The sequence below is a fragment of the Chaetomium tenue genome, assembly GCF_020726465.1.
Source record: "Chaetomium tenue strain MPI-SDFR-AT-0079 chromosome Unknown F5144scaffold_1, whole genome shotgun sequence".
NCBI classification, from domain to species: domain Eukaryota; kingdom Fungi; phylum Ascomycota; class Sordariomycetes; order Sordariales; family Chaetomiaceae; genus Chaetomium; species Chaetomium tenue.
Window position 1 is genome coordinate 5829776 of NW_027117329.1, and position 21499 is coordinate 5851274.

At 56.2% G+C, this 21499-nt stretch overlaps 5 protein-coding genes across 5 annotated transcripts; 2 read left to right on the forward strand and 3 right to left on the reverse strand.

Annotated features, from left to right (window-relative positions):
* Positions 1-716: 716 nt before the first annotated feature.
* F5144DRAFT_589465 (uncharacterized protein) lies at positions 717-2177 on the reverse strand (the record flags this gene model as incomplete). Its single annotated transcript, XM_066790042.1, has 4 exons — positions 717-1633; positions 1822-1877; positions 1917-1979; positions 2011-2177. The coding sequence occupies 4 exons, from the start codon at positions 2175-2177 to the stop codon at positions 717-719; spliced, it is 1203 nt and encodes a 400-aa protein (XP_066649474.1).
* A 1225-nt stretch (positions 2178-3402) lies between these two features.
* Positions 3403-4821, reverse strand: F5144DRAFT_79345 (uncharacterized protein). The gene is made up of 2 exons (XM_066793424.1): positions 3696-4821; positions 3403-3518 (listed from the first exon to the last, which is right to left on the reverse strand). The coding sequence occupies exon 1, from the start codon at positions 4415-4417 to the stop codon at positions 3728-3730; it is 690 nt and encodes a 229-aa protein (XP_066649475.1). The 5' UTR covers positions 4418-4821; the 3' UTR covers positions 3403-3518; positions 3696-3727.
* F5144DRAFT_79052 (uncharacterized protein) lies at positions 4822-5898 on the forward strand. The gene has a single exon (XM_066793421.1). The coding sequence runs from the start codon at positions 5227-5229 to the stop codon at positions 5833-5835; it is 609 nt and encodes a 202-aa protein (XP_066649476.1). The 5' UTR covers positions 4822-5226; the 3' UTR covers positions 5836-5898.
* A 6168-nt stretch (positions 5899-12066) lies between these two features.
* Positions 12067-13786, forward strand: F5144DRAFT_480463 (glycosyltransferase family 2 protein; the record flags this gene model as incomplete). Its single annotated transcript, XM_066785231.1, has 4 exons — positions 12067-12152; positions 12252-13136; positions 13196-13490; positions 13547-13786. The coding sequence occupies 4 exons, from the start codon at positions 12067-12069 to the stop codon at positions 13784-13786; spliced, it is 1506 nt and encodes a 501-aa protein (XP_066649477.1).
* Positions 13787-20202: 6416 nt separating this feature from the next.
* On the reverse strand, positions 20203-21054 carry F5144DRAFT_558707 (uncharacterized protein). Its single transcript, XM_066788095.1, has one exon. The coding sequence runs from the start codon at positions 20975-20977 to the stop codon at positions 20435-20437; it is 543 nt and encodes a 180-aa protein (XP_066649478.1). The 5' UTR covers positions 20978-21054; the 3' UTR covers positions 20203-20434.
* Positions 21055-21499: the final 445 nt, after the last annotated feature.

Consider the following 21499-nt stretch of genomic DNA (forward strand, 5'->3'; position numbering starts at 1 on the left):
TCCCAGACCCGAGCCGGGACCAAATCTGCCGTGACGTGATGACGTGACGACGTAATGCTCCAGAAATCCCCTTTCCCAATGCAGACCGATAGATAGATCGGCTCGATACCCAGGTACCGATCTGATCCAATCCAACCCAATTCCCGAAAGAGTGAGGGACAGAGCCAGACCCAAAAAAAGACCGTAAAGAAAAGGTAACGTGAAAATGTCATGCAAAAGAACGATACGAAAAAAAACACAAGAGAGTCCCCATCCAGAAACGCCCTCGCAAAATGTTGGTTGGAAAACAAAAAGACCAGCCTCCGGTTCCGTGCCTTCTCAAAGGACAGGAATCCCCGCCCTTCAACGCCATGATAAAAAGCAACTCCAGATGCCACGGGTGTGCTACCCCGTAGCTCTCCGCCGTGTACTGGTTGTGGTCGTCGTGAGAGACGAAGAATGAATCGTGTCTGATGTCTGTGGGGATTTTCGGGCTCCTAAAAGGTCGCCCAAATGGCTTATCAAATCGGTGGCAAGACGCGATGTGCTGATATGGTAACCGAGTGCAAATCGGTGGTTTGGTGCGGGTGCATGGCTAATGTTCGTGCGTTGGTCGCTGTGATGTATGCTTGCTTAAAAGGTCATGTTGAATGTGTGGGGGTTCTGTTTGCCCCCCTTGCCGCTTGGTCCTGTGATTTAACCCGAGCGGAACGTAAGTAGGCCGTGGAGAGGGCCATCTACCGCGCATTCATGCGGAGCAGTTTCGTCCTCAGCCAGAGGAGGAACTCCTGCCAATATCCTTGAGTCTTCTTTTTCGCGGTCTTTGCACCGCTTCCCCGTCGTGGCTGTGGCCGTTCGAACTGCACATCGTCGACCGTCACGCCAAACGAAGGCGGTGTCTGGGGCAAGAGCGAGACGCTCTCGTACCGGCGAGCGGCAAAACCCACCTGTTTCTCTCCCTTGGTCATTGTGGGCGAGTCGGTGTGCCGCCGCTTCCCGATCCCGAGCACGACGCCGCTGGTGCGAGCTGGAGCCGAGAAACCGAACAGTGAGGTTGATAGATCCGGCCTGGCGGATTTCGGACCTGGCTCGGAGACGGTCGACAGCCCCGTAGCCGTTTTCTTGCGATGCATCAAGGGCCGGCTCGGTGCCTCGCCCTTCTCGATGCGGCTGGCCTCCTTGTTGTCTCGCCGCTCGCGCTTGCGGATCATTTCGCGGTCGTACTTTTCCTCCTTCTCGCGTTCGCGCTCCTCGAACTTACGGCGCGCGACACGAATGTTCTCGTTCCGCGTGGCCGTGTCCACCTCGGGGCGACGGAGATTGGGGAACACGCCCATGTCGAGCGATGCACGAAGAGGTGATAATTGAGACTGTTGCTGAGGCGAAGCGACGCTGCCACCGCCTAAGCTTCCTGTAGGTGAATCGAGAGTGCCGGTCAAACTGACACTCAAATTGTAGGAATCGAGATTGAGTTCGGAATGGCTTGGAGAGGGAATGTTGCCGTGGGCAAGACGTGAAGAAGTTGCGGTGGTTCCAGAGACCGATCGACCACTGGTGTTAATGCGAAGAGATGGCGGTTTCGAGGCAGGTGTGTCTGGGAACGACGAAGCGCGGTGGCCGTTCAATGACGGCCGTTGAAAGCAAGGCTGCGAAGCTCCACCCGGCAGCAAGTGCGCGGTCACCTGTCCGCACGGGATCCCGCCGGTTTCAAGGCCAAGATCGTCCTCGGTCTCGGTGATGGTAGGCGAGATGTCCCTCCCATTGTCGAACGACGCCAGAGAATTGGCATAAGACAATGGCGGCGTGGACGTGCGTGGTGTTTGCGCAAATGGATGCACGAACGCTGCGCGAGATCCGCTTCCAGCCGAAGTTTGAGAACCGGAACGACCGTGTTGAAACTTGAGGTTTGCTCGGATAGCACTTCCCCCGCCCATCACCGCCACCGCATCACCTGCCCCGAGACCGGCAGCACTCGGAAAGCCAAAACTGACATCTCTCGCCTGCCCCGAATAACCCAACCCCCCATCCCACCCCGCCGTCAACTGCTCAATCTGCTGCTCATCCCAACCGCGATCCAAATCCAACGAGTTTTTCTCCGAATGCGACAGCCTCTTCAATATCGGCTTTACCATTTTCCCTCTCGCTTTGGTAATCTTAGTGACCGAAGTCCCAGATTGACCACTGCCCACAGACGCCATTTCTGTCGACAACCGAGGTTACCGAATCGCACGCACCGTACGCACCGCACAGACCGAAAATTCGAGAACACCGAGAGGAGAGATGCCCGTTATCGCTCGGGAGGGACCTAGCACCGGAGAATGGACGCGGGGGGAGGCGGCAACTGAGGAGGAGCCCCGCGACGTTTCTTCGGCGCTGCCGCCGTGTCAGGCGCGACACGACGAGCGGGTGATCGAGACGGCCACTAGAGTCCTTTCGAAGAGCATTTAAAGACGTGACACTTTTGGGAGGAGAAATGAGAAAAGGATCCCGCCGGCGCGGCCGCGGATAGAGCCCGACACACAAACACACACAAGCCCCAACACAGGCACGTCGTTCGAGAGAGAGGTGGAACCAGCCGAATCGCGAGTCGTTTTTTGTCGCAATCCTCCGGAGAAGCGGCTGCCTGATGTTGAGAGGTCAGGTCAGCGAAACGGGCGGCGCGGATGGGCCGGCAATTGAAGAATGCAGTCCAGAGGAGGGAAGGCAACTGGGAACAAAGGGCGAGGTCTGGCATGGAGTTGGTTGTTTTTGCGACAATCAGACCGACAAACCCGCTCATCACCACGCAGGCGGGATCGACGAACCACACCGATTTCATCAGCCTCAGTCCCTCGTCGTCCATGTGCGACTGTGGGGAAGAGGAGGGGTTGGCAAGGATGCCTTGCCCGGGGCTTGGGCGACGTGCGGGGCCCTGAAACGGCGGTCCAGTAGCGGTCAAGCAAAGCGCGCATCCGTCACGCATCGTCAGCCACACGCTTTGCTCGTTGCGCGTCGGCTTGATTGGCTGGGCAGCCTGGATCCGGACAGCTGGATGGCTGGACTCTCATCGATTGGCTCTGAGAGGGAGGAAGGGCTTTCACGAGATGGCCGGAAACACGACCAACCAGAGACATCATCAACACCACGGACACTTGCAACAATTGTGGCCACTGTTGGTTGCGGATTTTTTTTTTCATTTTCATTTTCGTTTTCATTTTTTCACGAACGTCGCTGTTGTTGTGGTTACGACTGGTAACAAAATAACTCTGCCCAGACGCGGAATTCGCGACCCGTAACGGCGGTCAAGAGATGGCCCCGGCCCGTCCAGGGGATCGAGGTCAATAGCGCCAGCCGGATACAGACGATCCTGACCTGACGGTGGGCACCGCACCCGGCCGTTCGATCCCGCTGCCCCGCGAACACGGACGGGAGCGGTCCACCTCCCATCCAGAGCACCAGCGCAAGCAGAGAATGGTGGGATGAGCCGCTGATCGACGACTCCCGCTTGTTGTCTCAATTCCATTCCCCGGAAGAAAGATCTCACCTCCGCAGATTCTCGCCTGATGCGGGGTGAGAACCAAGATCTACTGACTTGTCTCGTACATAGCACAGTTCGATAGTTCGGGTCCCACGCCAGTGGCAAGGACATCGACTGAAGACGGAATAGACTGAAAACGGAAATAGACTGGGGAGAGGATGATGGATGCAAACCAAGCGGAAGGGCAACCCAAACCTACCTCGTTGCCATGGGAAGAACCTTCGCTGCTAGTTATGCCATGGGGCCAGAACCCGCACAAAGACCCTCCCCCAGCCCCGATGCTTTTTTAGCTTCCCGCTTTCCTTTCTCAATACGATTGTTCCCCGATGCAATCAATGGCTGTGGGTAGTCGTCCGGAGCGGCGAACCCAACCCCGCGTTTCCTTGAACCCCTCCTTCCCCGCGGCCAAAAATAAAGTCGAAGCAATAATACGACGGTCCTCGGGGTCCGTGGCTGCCACGAGCATAACAATTCAGGCGACTTCGTTGAAGAGATCATGAGGTTCGCATCCTTCACAAAATGTTTCAAAAAAGTTTGTCGTCCCATGTTGTCTGGACGGGCCGGGACCTGTTGATCTTTTCGGTTGGTGGGCTGCGATGGTGGGGTTTGTCGGGGATAGAGCAACCGGCCGGGATCCCCGGGTGGATTCTCAGGAGGGCGGTGAGCGGTGGGGCAACGACCAGACGAAAGGCGGTGGGAAGCGATGCTGCCCTGTGCCTCCGGCAGCTGCCGGAAAAAAAAAAGGTTCAAAAAAGGTGAGTTGCCCTTTGCGGCGACCGATCGTGTGTGAATGTTCTCGGGCCGTTGTTGTATCCTTGAGCGAGCAATGAACAATCTGCCGGGGCGGGTGTTCGTGCTTGGTGCGGTTCTTGTGGTTCTCCCGCCCGACGTTATCGACCTGCCTTTCCGGCCTCGTTGCATGCCTGGCGGTGTGATAGGACCGGGAGGATTCAGAGATAAGGGCCCGTGTGTACAGTAGATGCATCGCTGCTTCTCCTATGCATGAGAAGTCAGTTGGAAGGCATCCCACCCCCTTCAAAAAGTGCCGAACTAGTCCATCCGCTCCAAGGACAGCATGCTGATCGAAGTTGGAGGGCAGCATTGCAGCAAAGCGAGTCTCGGGGTGCCTTTTGGCCAGTTAATAGTCTCCTGTCGGCCCAGCGCCCTGTTGCCGTTGGCCAACCATGCCGACGCCGGCCCGGAAATAACCTCCTTTGTCGTTTCGGCGTCCCCGTTGACCCCGGGCGGCAAGCTATGGTCCGAGCAGGGGGATGAATCGGGGCACTCCAACCTAAAACATCGTGAATACGAACAGATGGTGATGGTTTAAGTCGATCTGGGCTTCTTGAAAGAAACGCCCACCGAGCTTGCCTCCCTCCGTCTGTCGGCCCCTAGCTGCTAGCCACTCAACAAACTATCAGTTTTACCCACCGACGGCCCGACATACCTCCCAAACGCCGACGGAGTCCGTGCGAGTCGGTCAGTTATCACAACCCAAGGCATCGGGAGATTATGCCCTCCTGAAAGGGAGTCGTTCTAACGACTGAGGGACTGGTAGGCCTAAGCCGCAGAAAGGGACAAGGTCGAGGCGAGAGCTGAGTGGTTATTTCGAGGCAGCGGCGTTCTTAGCGGCGGGGATCTGCCTCTTTGACTTGGGAAGGGAGGGAAGGACCGCTCCGTCTCGGCTTGCCCATCTCGGATTCACCCCATGATTCGTGGGGTGATGTGACATGGCGATGTCAAACGGAAATCAGCCAGCTGCATCTACCCCAGGCCGCGGACCCGGTTCACGGTCCGGATCGCTCCAGCGACAAGAGGGGAAGTCTCGACAAAGCGCTAGGCTGGTTGTTGGTGATGGCCGTGTGCAGGTTGCAGCTGGACTTTTCCTAAACCCTCTCGCGTGGTTAGTTGAGATGAGAACGCCAGGCGTGAGAGCGACTCGATCGCGACGGCCATCAACCCGCCCCCCTGGCCGGATCGGAGAGACTTGGGCCTATGAATCGTGGCAACTTGGTTTCTTGGACGGGACAGTACGCCACTACAGGCCAGTGGCGTTGGAAGGCAAACTGGCCATCGTTGCCAATGGGGGACCTGCAACGCGGTCGACGCGCTCGACGCGGCTGGAGAGATCTACCCCAAAGCTGCGGGTAATTTCTAACGAGCCTCAACGGTATCCTCAGTGGTCCGGATTGGGTTTGCCGTGCTCTTCGCGACTTGTTCGGGGTGCCGGGACCATGGGGGACATCCCACGTTACTCCCAAGTCCAGATGTCCCGATGGGAGACCGCACCGTCATGTGGGCTTGCGTACAGTGTGGCTCAGCCCGGGTGCGTTGAGTGAAATTTCAGCTCCGAATCTCGCCCTTCATTTTCGGCGCTCCAGGGGTTCTCGGGACTGTCACGTACGTTTGAGTCGCCGCGACGCTTCTGGAACCTACATCATGCTAATGGCAGGACGCCCATCCCCCTATATTCGACTGCCCAACGACGGGCCTAGAACCCATAGAAGGCGGGGTATCCTGGTCATAACACCAAGCTTCGGGCGGAAAATCGAAGAGTGCCCGCGAAGGGCGACGCCCATCCCGCAGTGTTTTGAGGTAGGTGTGCTGGATATGTGGATCTGGATGTGCCTGATGGCGTCGACAGTGGGACGGAGGGACAGGTGTTCAACCCCAAACTCGCCCTGCCTCGGCCAACCAGAGGTCAAAGGACACACTTTCCCCTCAGCTTGACAACACTTCTGGCCTCGGCGGCTTTGAATGTGTGTCATGAAAACGGCCTCGGCAAGCCAAATGGCGAGTCCTATGGAGGCAAGGATCCTCCTGTATTTCGTCACCTTTCACGGGGCCGGTCTCAACATGCAACTGTGCACCTGAATGGCCCCCCTTCGTGAGAGGGATGAGTTCTTCTCCTATCGGCTTGTTGGATTCTTGAGTTGAGGTGCTAGAACGGGAGCACGAGTTTCGGCCGCTCGGCAGGCAGACCGAGTTTGGCGCTTGCTACAAGACGAAGGTGCATCAAACCACCAACGAGGTCTCTCGTCGCCATCAGCCAGTATCCGTTGCCGAAATCCAGCCTCTGTGAGCAAGGGCGGTCCGAGCACCGACACGGCATCTCCATAAGTGGTAACAAGACAGGATGTATCCAGTTGGCCCGAAAGCTTGGGGCTGGAGGGCTGCATTGGCGAAATCAAGGCGTTCCGGCACTTGTACCCTGTGAGTTTGGCAAGACGGGTTTCCAAAGAGCTCGGCTACGTCTGACCGCGACTAGCGGTCAGCCCACAACACGCGCTCTGATCCTATTTCTGCCAACCACGTAGCCTGCCCGGTCACTCTCAGACCGGTCGAGCTGAATGCTCAAGGTGCCCCGACTCCGGCGGCACGGTAGAAAATTTCTTGAGGTTTCGAATTTTGTTTGAAGGCAGGCCCCATGTTTTTGCCGTGTTGGTTGACAGGATTTGCTGCCCTGAACCCTGTACACTTTGCATCAGCGAAGCCGGACAACGCACGATGTGGTAACAGAATGCAACCAAGACTCCAAGGCATATGCGCGTGAAAGGCGCGTCATGGAGGATAGTGCTTGGTGGGAAAAAAATTCTCAAGCCCCTTGCTAGTCGGCCATTCTTCCAAAACAATATGTGCGAGCCAACTCACCGGCTCCGCCGTTCCGTTGGAGTCCTTTGCTCGTTTTCGGAGACGGTTCATCTAAACATGCCACGCCGACCGCATAAAGAGAGCCACGGGTCAAAGTCTATGGGTGCACATCATCCAGATCGTCCGCATCTACCGGAAGAACCTTCCTGCTTCCCCGGGCTATATTCTCCCGCTTGATCCGCGCTTGGGCCGGGTGGGACCTGGAAGACAAGGACAAGCCCCGGTAGGCAGTGCGGAGTTTGTGCGGCATGCCATATGTGATGCGTGTGATGGGCAGACCTGCATGGTGAGCGGAAGCAATTTTTGTTTCCTTTCTGCTGATAAACGGTATCTTGGAAGTTGGATGTTGCTCTGGCCGGGGGAGGTGCAGGGTTGTTGAAGAATTTGGAAAATGAAACAGAAGTTCTGGATGTAACGCTGCTATCCCCATTTGACTGGGCGACGACTGGGGTGATGGCGTGGGACAGCAAGGTAATCCTTCCGTTGCCTGAGTGAAGGGCTTGAAGGGGGGCTTGAAGAGACTTCCTGTCGGTGAAGAACAGAGATTGCGCAATGACTGGTCGCTCAGGCCGCTCCAAAACATTAGAGCCATGGAACGGAATGGTGAAGAGCAGTTTCAAGTTACGAGCCGTAGTAGGGGATGAAAACACATACGGCGAATTTTCTAGAACCGGAAGAGCAAGTAAGTTTTTGGTGTTTCAATTCCATGCTGATGTTTGAAGTAACAGCCATGTGTTCGTTTGGTCGGTTTGGTAATCGCAAACGGAACTTTAGAAGACGGCAAAACCTCCCTTCCCATTAGCGTTCACTTAAGGAGAGAGAACCTTGAAGACTGTTAGGTCGTGCTTTCCTCCTCCCATCGCCAGATGGTTAGGGCGGAGCGAATTTCCGAGCCGGGGCACGTAATTTTCTTTGTTACTGCCGCCATTAAAACTGAAAAGGCGCAGATCAAGAAGGTACCTATGATCCAATGCCTGAGTTGTTCCTGCCCTTCGAAGACCTTGTTGACTCGAAAATCGACTGATCAATGGACGGCCCCCCACCAAAGCTGGCCTGCCCCTGCCGTTTCGCGGGATAAAGCTTGGCAGGCGGTCGCTCCCGAAGCCGGCCGGCGGCCTGTGCGCTTTGCCCACAAAAATTTATTCCTTCAGAACCGGCGCTCTTGTTGTTTGTTTGCCACACACACACAAGTCATTCGGGAGATCGCCGTGCCCGCCATTAGCTTTAGCGGGCTCTCTTGCTAGCGCATTTCAAATAAATAGTCGCAGGCAGAAGATGTTTCCCCGCCATTATCTCTGGACCCCAAGATGATCAGTCTGGACTTGGCAGGCTTCTCGCGCAAGGGCCTTCGGTTTCAGCACCCGGCTTTTTCATTTACAGCCCGGTTCAATGCGGCCAGCAAGTTGTATCGGCATTTTGCCCAAATACCGGGACAACTGCCTCCCTAGCCGGTAGTTTACCTCTCGGTTGCGCAGCCGGCAAGGCTGTTGTTGTTGGGAGCCCTTTGATGAACCTTCCATATCAAAGACTAGGCAACACTCGTCCGTCAACCGGGAAGAGAGACATTCCTGGTGGGAAGGCAATTGGCGCGCGAAACCCTACCCTGGCCGCCGAGCCAATACTTGCCAACCCAGCGAAACGTTCCTCGGACTCGAAAGGAGAGTTTGCTGTCCTCGCCGTGCCGGTCCGTTCCATACCTGTAACTACACTGTACAGGCAGAACTCGGATGGTTTCGCAACCCTGGCCGCGCAGGCAAGACTCCAGACCACGGACCACGTCCGAACTCGCCGCTGATCTCTTGCTGGCTGCGGGCGTGGTGCGGGCCGGCGAGTGGGGCATTTGACCCTCCAGTCCGGTCTCGAAATCCACGCACCCTGCCCGTGCGGAATCCTTGCTCGTCTGTTGATGCTCACCGAAGCGTACCGTTGCTCGCTCACCTGGCGCTGCCATTGGGCCTAGATGCGTGCGGAAGACTGCAACGGTGTTGTGTGCTTCACCTCCCTGTGGGTCAAACTACCACTGACACCCTCAACACGGCCGAATGGGTTGATATCTCCGGAGGGACCCGCGGACCGCTCATGGGATGTTTGGGAGCACGGGTCATGTATTCAAGGTGTAACGGCAGTGAAGAGCCGTTCCCACAGGGCATCTGCGAGTCTTGTCTTCCGTGCCTCGAGATGATGACGTGCAGGGCCGGCTTCAACCGGACGGTGAGCAGCGATATCAAGCCGTCCTCGCCACCGGAGAACACCGGCTTTGACAGAAGACGAGAACAAGACCTGCGTACTCAACCGGGCCGTCACAAAGCTTCCCGATACAACCAAGCACAATCGGCTCCGGGACGGGAAGACGCAGCACAACCGCTCGCGGAGGTTCACACGGGTGGTTTCGGCCGACCCTGGTCCAAGATTGCGGTTGCGTGGGTTTGGACCCTGAGATGCGCCGACTCCAGGTTCTCCAAATTGCATCCCACCCCTACCCCAGAAGATTGCCCAAGAAGGCAGGCCCGGAATCCCAACAGGGTGACGGGGTCTTCAGCAAGGTGACATGATAAGACCTGGTTGGTCCGTATTAGGACCGAGTCGAGGGAGACCACCCCTTGCGTTGCCGTTTGCTGTCACGCTTCTCGGCCGCGAGCCCGGGCACACAAGGACGTCCAGGTGAAATTGCGAGACATGTTCAGCAGTTGGGGGTCTTTTGGGGGGCACTGGAGGATTTCGCGAATCGTCAAAGCGACGCCAAGGAGTAACTACAGAAACCAACAGCTCCACACCCGGTCCTCGCCCTTCAGCCGCGCTCCCTTGTGCAGCGCGTGAACATGGGCCTAGGTCTCACCACGATCAGCCGCGCGGCTTCGAACAGCTAATCTGTACGTAGTTATGTGTCTCTCGGAAAAAGAATGGGCAAATTTGCGAGCTCGCCGAACTCTGCCGCCGCACAGACATTCGCTAGGACAGCCATCCCAACCAAGCACACCAGACGATCGATCACTGCTATCGATGGATCCTTGGCCCTTGTGGGCCTTTGAGCTCCAGCGCTGATTGCCCACCTTTTCGCCAATAACCGTTCCCGGAGCACTCCCCATGTGATATCGAGCACTCGCCACAAGCAGCCAGCGCACCGTCACAAGAAGTGTGATGCCAAAGAAAGCCATCTGCGAAGACCTCGCCCTCCGACGGCGATCTAGCCCGCGGTGGACTCACCGGGCCGACGAAAGCCTGGCGAGCCCAGGCGCCTGAGAGCCGGAGCACGGGCGGCTCGGCCGCAGACTCTCACGTGGATTCCAAACAGTCCAAGGACGAAGTACATTCGTGGTACCCAGCTGTCTCCTCTGGGGATCCTCCTCCCACACCAAGTGGACCTCGAAACACGACTCCGCACAAGCAATCCATAGGTAAGGTAGCTTCTTCCTTGTCCTCCCTGGACCGACCTTAACGAGTTCAGTTTTGTCAGCACGCACGCACGTCAAAACGCTCTGATGAGGCGCCATAGGAGGCCTTGAAAACGGGCAATGGAACAGCAGCGAAGTAAATGCATCGGGATGTCTGATTCGCTTGCATGTCCAAAAAAAATTAAAAGCTGCACATCCTGGGGGCTTCCAAGGGACGTGGGGTGGTTTGTCTCCTCTGCACGCTGGCTGCACGCCCCCTCCTCCGAGGTGCATGCGATGCCCTAAAGGGAACATAGCCCCAACGGCCTTGGCAAGCCACCATGGTGTGGGACTCCGTAGGGGCACCCCCCTACCTCGATTCGACATCGCTTGGCCCTGCTACGACGTGCGGTTCATCGACCAATCTGCGCAATGCACCTCATGTACCTATGGACAAGGGCCGGACGGCTACCCTGTTCTACATTTTACCTACCCGCGTCTCGCCCGTCATCTGGCGTTTCCACCGCACGAGAAGCCACGCACCAAAAGAGGGATTTCGTCCAGGAGCTGGAGCCGGTCGATGTGCGGAGGGACGGGGGTACGGGGGTACTGGGGTACGGCTGCACCCTTAAAATTGCACCTCACTCTGGTGGACTTGTTTGGAGCACAGTGGTGACATGCACGAGACGCTTGCCGGCCCGTGGCCGTCGTGCTGTACTTTCCAGGTACCGTCTCCTTCGTTAGTCCCGTCTCGCCATTCGCCCCTCCTCGTTCCCACAAGTGGTAGGTACGCTCGGCCGACTTGTTAAGTAACAGTCTCAATGCCTGCCTCGCCTTTTGCCTCGCTTGTTATCCGCGTGCACTTGCCTATATATCCCGTTGCTCCTCCCCGAGTCTAGAACCCCCCCCCCCCTTCAACCCAGTCTGCCGACACATCTTGTTCTTTTCTATTCTTGTTTCTTTTTGTCGTTGTTCACCAGGAAAGAGACCACTTGGTCCCTGCAATGGTCTTGTTTCCTTGAGCTCTTGCCCATCTTGTCGTGTACACCATCCCTTGGCACCTTCCCCCGACGGCACATTCCCGTCTTGTCAGCAGGAGTAGCCTGTGTCGGTCGTTCCGTCTGCCTTGCGCCGCCCCAGTCCCCCTTCCGAACACGGCCGGTCCTTCCTCGCCAAACGTTCGCCACTGTCCGAGAGCCTTCCTGCCCAACCCGTCGGCCTAGCAGGCTGACCCTTCGTTCCTACCCCCTTGACGGCGGCGCCAGTTGCCCTCGATTCCCGTGATACGGCGGTGCCGTTCCTGCCTCACCAGACCAGCTGCACTCGCTTCAACCTCGGACCACAATCAGTCCGAACGCCGTCCCTGAATCCAGTCTTAAAATCTCGACCAGGCCACTACCATCTCCACGATTCCCGGTTCACAACTCAGCGAGACGTGCTAGTTGAACTGCAGAAATCCAACAGGGAGATATTTTGGACGTCCCCGAACCAATCATCTTGAATCTTGGGGCCGATACAGTACCCACTATTCACTTGTTCCGCCTCAACATGGCTTCATTAATGGATATTGTAATTCCGAGGCTGGACTTTCTCTGGTCCACGAAATTTTGGGCCATTTTCCACATAATCATCTGGTATGGTTGCTTTTCCTGGGCGCAGCGTGCCTCTCTCGTCGGCACCCCATGGCCTTCTTTCCGTTTGTCGGCATCCAGACGGCTAACGGCTTATCATAGGCTTCATCGCTACGTGCGACTTATCGTCCATTGCATCAGCCATTGGAGGTACAAGTCGGTGGTGCCAAACTGGGAGAAGCCGAGGTACACCTCCCAAGACGTCACAGTGATCATCCCCACCATTCACAACCGCCCAGAGGAGCTACGGCCCTCGCTCGAGAGCATTCTGGCCTGCAAGCCGGCCAAGCTAGTGCTCGTGACGACATGGAACAAGCACGAAGCTCTGAGCCAGGTGGCTGAGACTCTGCGAATGTCCAATGTTGCTTCTTCGGTCGAAATCGATGTACTGCACGTGGACAAGGCGAACAAACGTCTGCAGGTGTGTAAGGCGCTCGAAGACGATCACGTCAAGACTTCGATTACAGTCATGGCCGACGACGACGTGGAGTGGCCGTCCACCTTGATGCCGTGGCTCCTCGCGCCATTTGACAACGACGACAAGATGGGTGGTGTTGGCACCTGCCAGAGGGTGAAACGCGTGGTCGACGGCGATATCATGACACGCATCTTCAACTGGCTCGGGGCTGCCTACATTGAGCGACGGAATTTCGAGATCTCGGCCACGCATAATATCGACGGCGGAACTTCCTGCATGTCTGGGCGCACTGGAGCCTACAGAACGGAGATTCTCAAGAGCTATAGTTTCTTGGGTAACTTCAAAAATGAGAAGTGGGGGAGGTACATCCTCAATGCCGATGACGACAACTTTGTCACTCGGTGGCTGGTTGCTCACCAGTGGAATACCTGGATTCAGTACCACCCCGACTGTGAGATTGAAACGACGCTCGAGAACAGCCCCAAGTTCCTCTACCAGTGCTCTCGCTGGGCCAGAAGTAACTGGAGGAGCAACTGGACCAGCTTGGTGCACGAGAAATACGTGCTTACGTATGTCATGTCTCTCTATTTCATGAATCTGAGCTTCTGCTGACCACGGTAAAATCCAGTCAGCAGCCGTGGTGCACCTACGCCCTGCACATTGCGACTTTTACTTCGCTGGCATTCCTGGTCGACCCTCTCTTACTCTTCTCGTGCTGGTGGGGCACCGAGAGCTGGGAGCTCAGGAATCGCTACATCCTGCTTGGAGCGGAAATTGCGTTCATGTTTGGTTTTACCAAAGTGGTGAAACTGGTCGGCTTGTTCCGCAAGAACCCGAGTGATATTATTTTCCTGCCGGTCTCCATCGTGTTCGGCTATTTTCACGGCTTGATCAAGCTGTGGGCGCTCTGCACTCTCAAACAGGTATGCTACGAGTGCCCCACCTCCTCCACCCCGCCATCATCTGACACAAAATACAGACTTCTTGGGGAAGCCGCGAGGACGGTGACGAGCATAACACCTTCCGTCTGCAGGAAAAGCCTCCTCGCAGCCAGAGCATGTCAACGCCATACGGTCCCGACTTGCCAAAAGCGATGTGGCACTCTCGATTTTCACAGAGCCGCCGCGTCCCCATTTCGTCTCAAAAGGGCGACCTTATTGGGTGCACTGTTACGGCGGAAGTTCCCTTCCCAAAAGCCGCAAAAGCTCCAATGCGCTAAAAACTGACCAACCAACATGTTGGTTTTCGACGGTCTCCGACAGGAGGAGACCCTCGCTCATCCGCCCGGCTCAACGAACATTACGACTCATGGCTGAATGATATGGATTTCATTTTGGTCTCCATGGCACCAGGGGTACAGGGTCGAGGTTAAACAGGACTCGACACGGGCTGGGATTGCTTGAAGGAATGCGGGTGACCCATGCCAGGGGGCATCTTCTTTTTCGAGGCACCATAAAATAAACGGGGGTCGGGTCGGGGCCGAGTCGGGAAAACAAAAGTTCGAGTTTTTGTTTCTCTTTTCATTTTCCGGACCTCTGGGGACTAGGGGTTGGCTTTCTCTGAACGAGAGGCCGGTGTCTACCTAAATCTTAATGGTACCTATTGGGGATGGTTGGGCTGTTGGGGTGTTGGTGATGGAACGGGGTATTGGCATCGGAAGCGCGCCGTGCATAGCCTGGCTCCCAGTGGGCATAGAATGACACGGATGTGCTTATTTCGCTAGCTATTTTCTCACATTTTTTTAGGCGGCAACAAAAAAGAGGAGCTGGAGGGAATCATGGCTGAAGCGGGGATCAATCCTAGGATGGGGCTATCATGACACGAGGGAGAGGGAAAATGAGGCGCACTATCTAGAACAGTCAGTTAGAGGTAGATTAGTGTAGACTGACGGAAATGCTCATGTCAAAGAATATTGAAGCCTCATCAGTGTTGCAACCGGGGCCCTTGACGATCTCAGGTTGGGATCTTGATTCGAAAAGCCATGATGATCACAATTGACCAATCAAAAATAAGCACATATCCCAATCAGGCTACCCTAAGCTGATCTTGCCCCCTGTCGGTGGTACAACAGATGAATGCACGCCATTGTGCGTTTGCCCTGGAAGCGCCTCGTGCAAGATGATGCTTCGTCTTGGCCGGATGGAGCCCATGTGACACAACATTGGCTTGACCAGGACAGGATCAGACAACATGATGATGCTTCTCCCGCAGATGCGCGTTCCCATCGTATATCCAAACAAATTTCAACAAGTGTTTCATGCGTTTAAAGAAACAAGCGAATGCTTCCCGACCTTCACTCCCGTCCCCAGCTAGAAATACGCCGTCATTGGCCCTCTGCCCATGTTGTTGACATCAACCTCGTCGTCGCGTGCATGATGGCGGGGGCATCTTTGCCGTTCTCGTAAATATTTAGCACAATTCGTTGCCTCCGAGAGGCCATTTCCATCGATCGAGTTACGCGGTCCCCCGACGGAACCGCGATTTCGCTCCATGTCACGCAAAGCTTACAAGTATACTATCTCCGACTTCGAAGTCATGGCCGCCCATGGTAACCTGCTTGGGGTCCTGGAAATAGAATGCCTGATCGGGAACCACACGAACTCAGGTCCCTGCCCCCCACGCCTCGAACCCCGGTCCTCGTCCTGCAGATGGACCAGCCATCGACTGCCCTGGCAGGCCTCGCGCATGAACGATCTTGCAGCTTGCCTCACGATTGGTTGTCCCCGCAGACAGGGAACACGGACGAACACCCCCATGTGCAGATAGCAGCAGATGGCTCTGGGACAGGGGCGGTTTCGTGCAGGTCGAGCGTGCAGGTCGACCGAGCAGGTACTACCGCCTCCGAGTCGGGCTGATTCGCGAGTCGTGACTGCCCTCCGCTGTCCTCGGCCCACCCGCTCCTTCCCCAACAGCGGCAGGCATCCAACCCCAGCCAAGGCAGCCTAGACCGTTGAACCACGGGAGGAAATCTCGTACTCTAGGTACGTCACCGTCACTGTCTCAACGGGCTGGGTCTTCGGCTTACCTGTCTCGGATGTCTGGGGAGTGGCCGTTCCTGTCAATGATTGGTCTAGGAACCAAGAACTCATCACACACCTCGACACACACACCTACGCGCACACACATGGCACAGGAGGCGGGCTGGGTACAGTACACCGACGGCATTACGTGCTTCATGCACCACAGACTAGACAGCATCAACCCTCCGTTGTGACGCACGCTAAACACCCCATCAAGCAGACCCTGCCCGTGGCGGTCATCTTCTCGGCCTTGACATACATCATGCCTGTGCTCCAGGGATATGCCATGCTCGAACCGTCTAGACGTTGGCTTGTCCTTTATAAAATGTGCCCCCGCCACGCAGCCGCATGCAAGAGGGCGTTACTCCTGCCTCATGCGATTGCCGTTGTAACGGCACGATCAGGAAAATACCGAGAACTTTCGCCTATATACTTCCCCACCCGCTCGCGAGAAGGATCATACCGAAACGGGGTTGGGACGGGATTGGGGCGGGATATCCTCCCAAGGTATTCTCAAAAGGGAAAAAGTACTCGTTCAACAACCACCGGCTAAGCATGGAGACACGGTCTCACCTCATCATCACCCGGCGGTCCCATGACAACTCCGGCCCCAGCTAACTCGGTGAACCTGTCTCGGAACTCGGACACGGAGACTTTCTAGTTACCTGAGACATGGCCTCACGTCGGCACGCGACCTCGCTGACAGACAGAACCGCCGTGGCGTGGAGGCTCCTGATCGCCAAGAAACCAGTTTAGGAAGAGTTCCGATCTTGTTCACGCCCTTGAACACGAAGATGCCACTTTCGCCCGAGGCGACGTCCACTGCGATGCGGCACGCAACCCACTAGGTACGCAAGGAGCAAGCGCCATCGACCGAACCGTCAATCTGCATCGATCTAAGGCCGCTAACCATCGGCGTAGTGGAGGCCTTGGGGTAAACAATCTGACAATCTGAACAGTTGCCCACGGTCAAAAGTCCCCGCTCTCCACCAACATGCACAATGAGCCGCTTGATCCCTGCCAGGCCTCTCCACAGCCAGGCTTTCCAAGGCACCCCTCGAGGGTGTATCCAGCACCGACTGCAGAACTCCTGTTTACCCCTCTCAACAGAGGAGCCGCGCCTTACCTCTTCCTCTCGGACCTGCATCTGCTGGGTCCACAGGTCTGTGGAAGTGTGGCACACTTTGGGTGGGTATTTGACGACGCATGTCTTGCAGCAGACATTCAAGCTACTGCAGTCTGCATCTGTTGATGAGCGTGTCAAGGCAGGAGGAGCGGGATAGCAGTGGAGCAGGACCCGGCCCTCTCTCGTCACCCAATCTACCTCTGAGAGTTGAGCGACATCCAAATCGACATCAACAGAACCATCAACTCGACGATCATTCTCCCAAACAGCTCCCGCACGTGGACGATATGAGCCTGTGGCTGTGCCACATCGGAGCGGTTCCAGACTGGGCTAGTTAAAACCGTGGGATCGATCGGTCGTGCGCATGTGCTCACGATCAGCACTTTTGAAGCCGACCAGTCAGAGATTACCCTCGGCCTGGATGACGGACATGCATTCATTGGGGGGACAGGGGCTGAGGGGTGCCTGGGAAAAGGAGGGGGTGAAGGCAGAACGGGATCCGAGAATTCCGCGAGTTGCCGGACTCCGTAACGGTGCGCGTGGAGAAACGGCGCCGGAGCTTGTACCAGGCAAGTATCTGCTTTCCTTTGCTCCCTCCAAGCGCAGAGACGCGTCACCGGCCTTTGAGACAGCTTTCGCCAACCACATTTTCACCAAACCACTACTCTTGTCGTCTCATTGCATTTATTTTTCTACTCTGCCGCGCTGCAGTTCAATGTGCATATGCTAATATGCCGGATGTCGCACCCGCAGGTCCAAGACATCCAACACATGCATGCGATGCCACCTCACCCAGCACTGGGAGGGCTTTCCGATGCAGGGCTTCCCGCCGTGGTGCACCACCACGGCAAGCGAATGCACGCCCACGCTGTCACGGCCCCAGTCGTTAGTTGATAATTCCCACGGCAGTTGGGGGTTTTCTTGACAAAAAGACGATGCGGGTTGTCGACGCGGAGGCAGGCTGCCATGCCGCGGGCTGAGGACTGACGCAAGGAGCCTGGGGAAGCGGGAGCCAGCGTGTCAACAAGCGGGGACAAGAGATGCAAAGAAAACAAACCGGGCGCGGCACGAAACGGACGTTGCGTCATGCTGCTGTTCCGGAACAGCACGACCGTGGGTGGTGGGTTTGCGAAGTCGGCATTCGGGGCACGGCAGGGGAGTGACTGCCGCCAATGCGACACTCCAAACATACCGGCGCCGACTCCATCGGCGACAACACCCCTTTCTGTGACATAAGGAGGTGTGGGCTCGGCGCCCCGGCGGACGGCAAGTGTGTGTGGGTAGGTGGGTGGATGGATGGCTAGAATCTGCAGGCATGCACGAGGAACCCGAAATGGTGATGGCTGTCGTGAACCTGAGCTGCGTCACCACACGCCCGCGAGATTGCTTAGCCGGGAGAGTGACGGCGATCTCAGGGACCCGGCGACGCCGCGATGATGGCACACCACAGCGTCGGTCCACGCCTTCACGTGAGAGCGACTATCAAACCCGTGGCGTTTTGTTGGCGTGGCTTGTTGTGCCCCTTGGACATGTGGCAGCTGCCATGGGAAAGCTGGTCCAAGACTCCAACGATACCAAAGATGCTCATGTCAGCATTCAGTCGTAAAGAGAGGTTGAGCCACCAGTCCGTCTCATAGGCTGGTCTCGGCCGGCCTGCTTCTGTAATTCCAGGACGTCCTGATCGACGGTTGTGGTAACCGCGGGAGGGAAGCAAAAAGAAAGGAGAAGATCTACGAAGCGAGAAGCTTATCAAGATGCCAAGGCTGACTACGATCCCACGGTTTGCTCTATGCTGGTGCGCTGCACCTAACTAATTATTGACTGCAGACAGGATAAGTAGGATTTGTGGTTTTTCTTTCTGGATTCTTGCGCGCAGAATATGGATTTGGCCAAGGCCGCTCTAGTTTCTGGGTTCTAAGTGTTGAATTCCGGAGTCAACCCCGGAGTTGCCATCCAAGGAGTCTAGTGGCGTGGCTCCTTGGCGATGGCCATCGGTAGCTCCGAGGACTGTGAAGCCATAAAACGACACACTGTGGCAGACGCAATGCAGTCTCCGTCTAGGTATGTATGGCCGGCGGGCAGTTGCTATTCCGTCCGCTTAGATATGCAACGCTGAGGTGTCACCTTCCGGGCACCTGTCCATCTCCATCTGGCCGCAGACTGGAAAGTGTGTGCGAAGTTACGGCCAAAACGCCGACGCGAAAGGGCCAACGGCGATAGGATGGAATCCGGCATCCCTCTCGGCGACTAAGGCCGGGGATCCGCAATCTGCCCCGCATCCCGCCGGGAGACCCTGGAAAAAGCACGGCCAGTCAACGGTCGGCGGCGCGGATCGCAAATCTGGGGCCGCTTGGCTCAAAAGCAAGGGCCGGGTCTAGGCCGGAGGAGATCGATCACGAAAACGAAACGAAACAAAACCGGGTGTGAATTGGTTACCTAACTTAGCCGCGCCGGGACCAGCAAGATGGTTTGTTTGGGTAGGTGTTGTTCGGTGTCGGTTTCGAGTTATGTGTTGAACGGGTTTTGGGGGGACACAAAACACATCGTTACACACAAGTCGCATTTTATGCGGAATTTTGACATATTCCACACCCTTATTTTTTCCTTGGTTGTGTGCGTGTGTGATGGGAAATTCGACCTGTCTCCTCTTTTTTAGCTGCTCAATCAAGTCCCCTGTCTACCCTGTGTGTCTGGACCCTCCCTGCGTGTCCGCGCGCCCGCGCCATATGCACGCAATCAACCGCCTTTCACAGGTCCCATGAGCGGGGGCCAAGCCTTGGACCTGGCGTGGTTTTGACCAACTTGGGGCGGGGTGATTGGCCGGGTACGGGAGGCGACGGAGGAAGAGAAGAGAAAAAGGGTCCTGCGAGCCGGCCGTACGAGGAAAGGCGGCAAATGTGTATGTGCGTTTGTCTGTGTGTGATTTGATTGAGCACGCCAATCCTGCGGCGATCGCCTCCATCAATTTTTGTTGGATGCGGCAAGTATGTGCGAGAGCGGGTTGAGAGCGGGTTGAGATGCACGAGAGATGCATCGTGGCCGGTGCTTCTCCGAGGAATGGATGATGATAACTACCTATGGAATAGTCGTACCAATGATGGCGATCCGGAGACCGGCCAGATCTCTGACGGCGGGGGGTAGGTTGCAACCAAGGTTGTGAGGAAACTGGGAATGTGAGATCTTTTGTTATCTTGCTTTTCACTCTCGCAGCTGAGCCGGGATGGTGGGTGGATATTGGATAAAACAACTCAGATTCAGTTTTGCTGATAGTAGTATGGATAGATATGCTACCTAATCTAAGTCTCACGGCAGGTCAAGTGATACGAAAGACGGACCATAAACTTGATTTACTTTCCCTTGGGTCGCCTTGCACAGCAGCAAGCAGCAAAGATGGCTGGAAGCTGGGGAAGCAAAGCTTGGCCGGTGTCTTGACGAAATCAAGGCAGAAGAAGCCACGAAGGGACTTGCCGCTCTGCCTGCGTCGAGAATGAGTGAGTTTGTTACCGAATGCACTACCGTATTTACCTCGCAAGCCTCGGTGCTTCCTCCCCCCACGCACCCTAGTGTAGGCGTAGTATTTTCGGAGGTTGCAACACCCGTTGCAGCGTTGCACCGCTCGTGGAGCCGCGCGACTCGCAACAAGATTGCGATGGGGTCCTAGTCTTGGGGGGTATTTGTTTGAAGCAATTGCTTGCCTGCGGTTGAGTTGCGCCATCTTGGATCATGGGGGATCGGCTTCATGTTGTTGGTTCGGTTCGGTTCGCCTGGATTTGACTTTCACTCCCCCTCCCCATGCGGCCATGTCTCCCCCCTTGTTGATTGATGATCGCCCTTTTGGTGGAGTTGACCCCGCCGGGTTTCCTTCGAGGTTGTGGCTTCGGCCCGCGTCGGGGGATCGGAGCGTGTGGGAGGGGTTTGCGGAGATTACTCTTGCTTTTTTTGGTTTGCCTTGTCTGTGTTTGCCGAGTGAGGTACCGTGGATGTACCTGATGTACTTCGCATGTACTGTCGTTGTTGGTTCGTGAATGGGGAGCGGTGGATATGGTCGCGAGATGTTGCCACGGAGTGTTCCGTTTGGGGAGGCATTCGAAGTGGATGTGTGGGTTAGTTGGCAGGGAACGGAACTTGTTTGTTGTTCGTGTCGGAAAGCAGTTCGTGGGGGAGTTGAATGTCGATGAGACGTGGCAGACTCGGTGCTGGGAAGTTGGCAGAATATGAGAACAATGACAGGTTGATTATGAGTATGACATTGTCGTCGAGCCATTAGCCTTGGCTGTGTTTGTCAACATTAGGACGAGTACATATGGATGGGACCGAGAAGAGACTATTTACAAGAGGTATAGTACTGTGTCAGTGCGATTGAAGCTTTTCGTAGACTACCTAGGGTTCTCATCCTCTGCCTTGATGTTTGGACACCATCTCTCCCATGGGAATATGACGAGACTTTTCCCTCAAGCAGGCCCAATGCCGACACCAACATGCCGCGCAATACATCCGTATGCCAACTATGGGTACACAATCCGTCCCTTACATGACACGCGCCCCTGTCATAGCCAAGATCCGGCTCATGTAGACACCTTCCCCGGCCATGCTCCCCACTCGTCTACTGCACCCGTAGCGTAACCTGGGGGCCTTCCTGCGGCTATCGTGGGTGAATCTGCGAGATGCCGTGCCGGGGGTGTCGTTCCGCCCCCTAATCTGGCGCAGGGCTGCTGGAAGGTCGTGATGGATGGGCAACTGGTGGGTGAGGATTCTGGGGTACAGCCAACGGTCGACAGACAACCCC

Coding starts and splice junctions, on each gene's coding strand:
- F5144DRAFT_79345 (XM_066793424.1), bottom strand. CDS start 4,417: ATGCAACGAGGCCGGAAAGGCAGGTCGATAACGTCGGGCGGGAGAACC.
- F5144DRAFT_79052 (XM_066793421.1), top strand. CDS start 5,227: ATGGCGATGTCAAACGGAAATCAGCCAGCTGCATCTACCCCAGGCCGC.
- F5144DRAFT_558707 (XM_066788095.1), bottom strand. CDS start 20,977: ATGGCTCGACGACAATGTCATACTCATAATCAACCTGTCATTGTTCTC.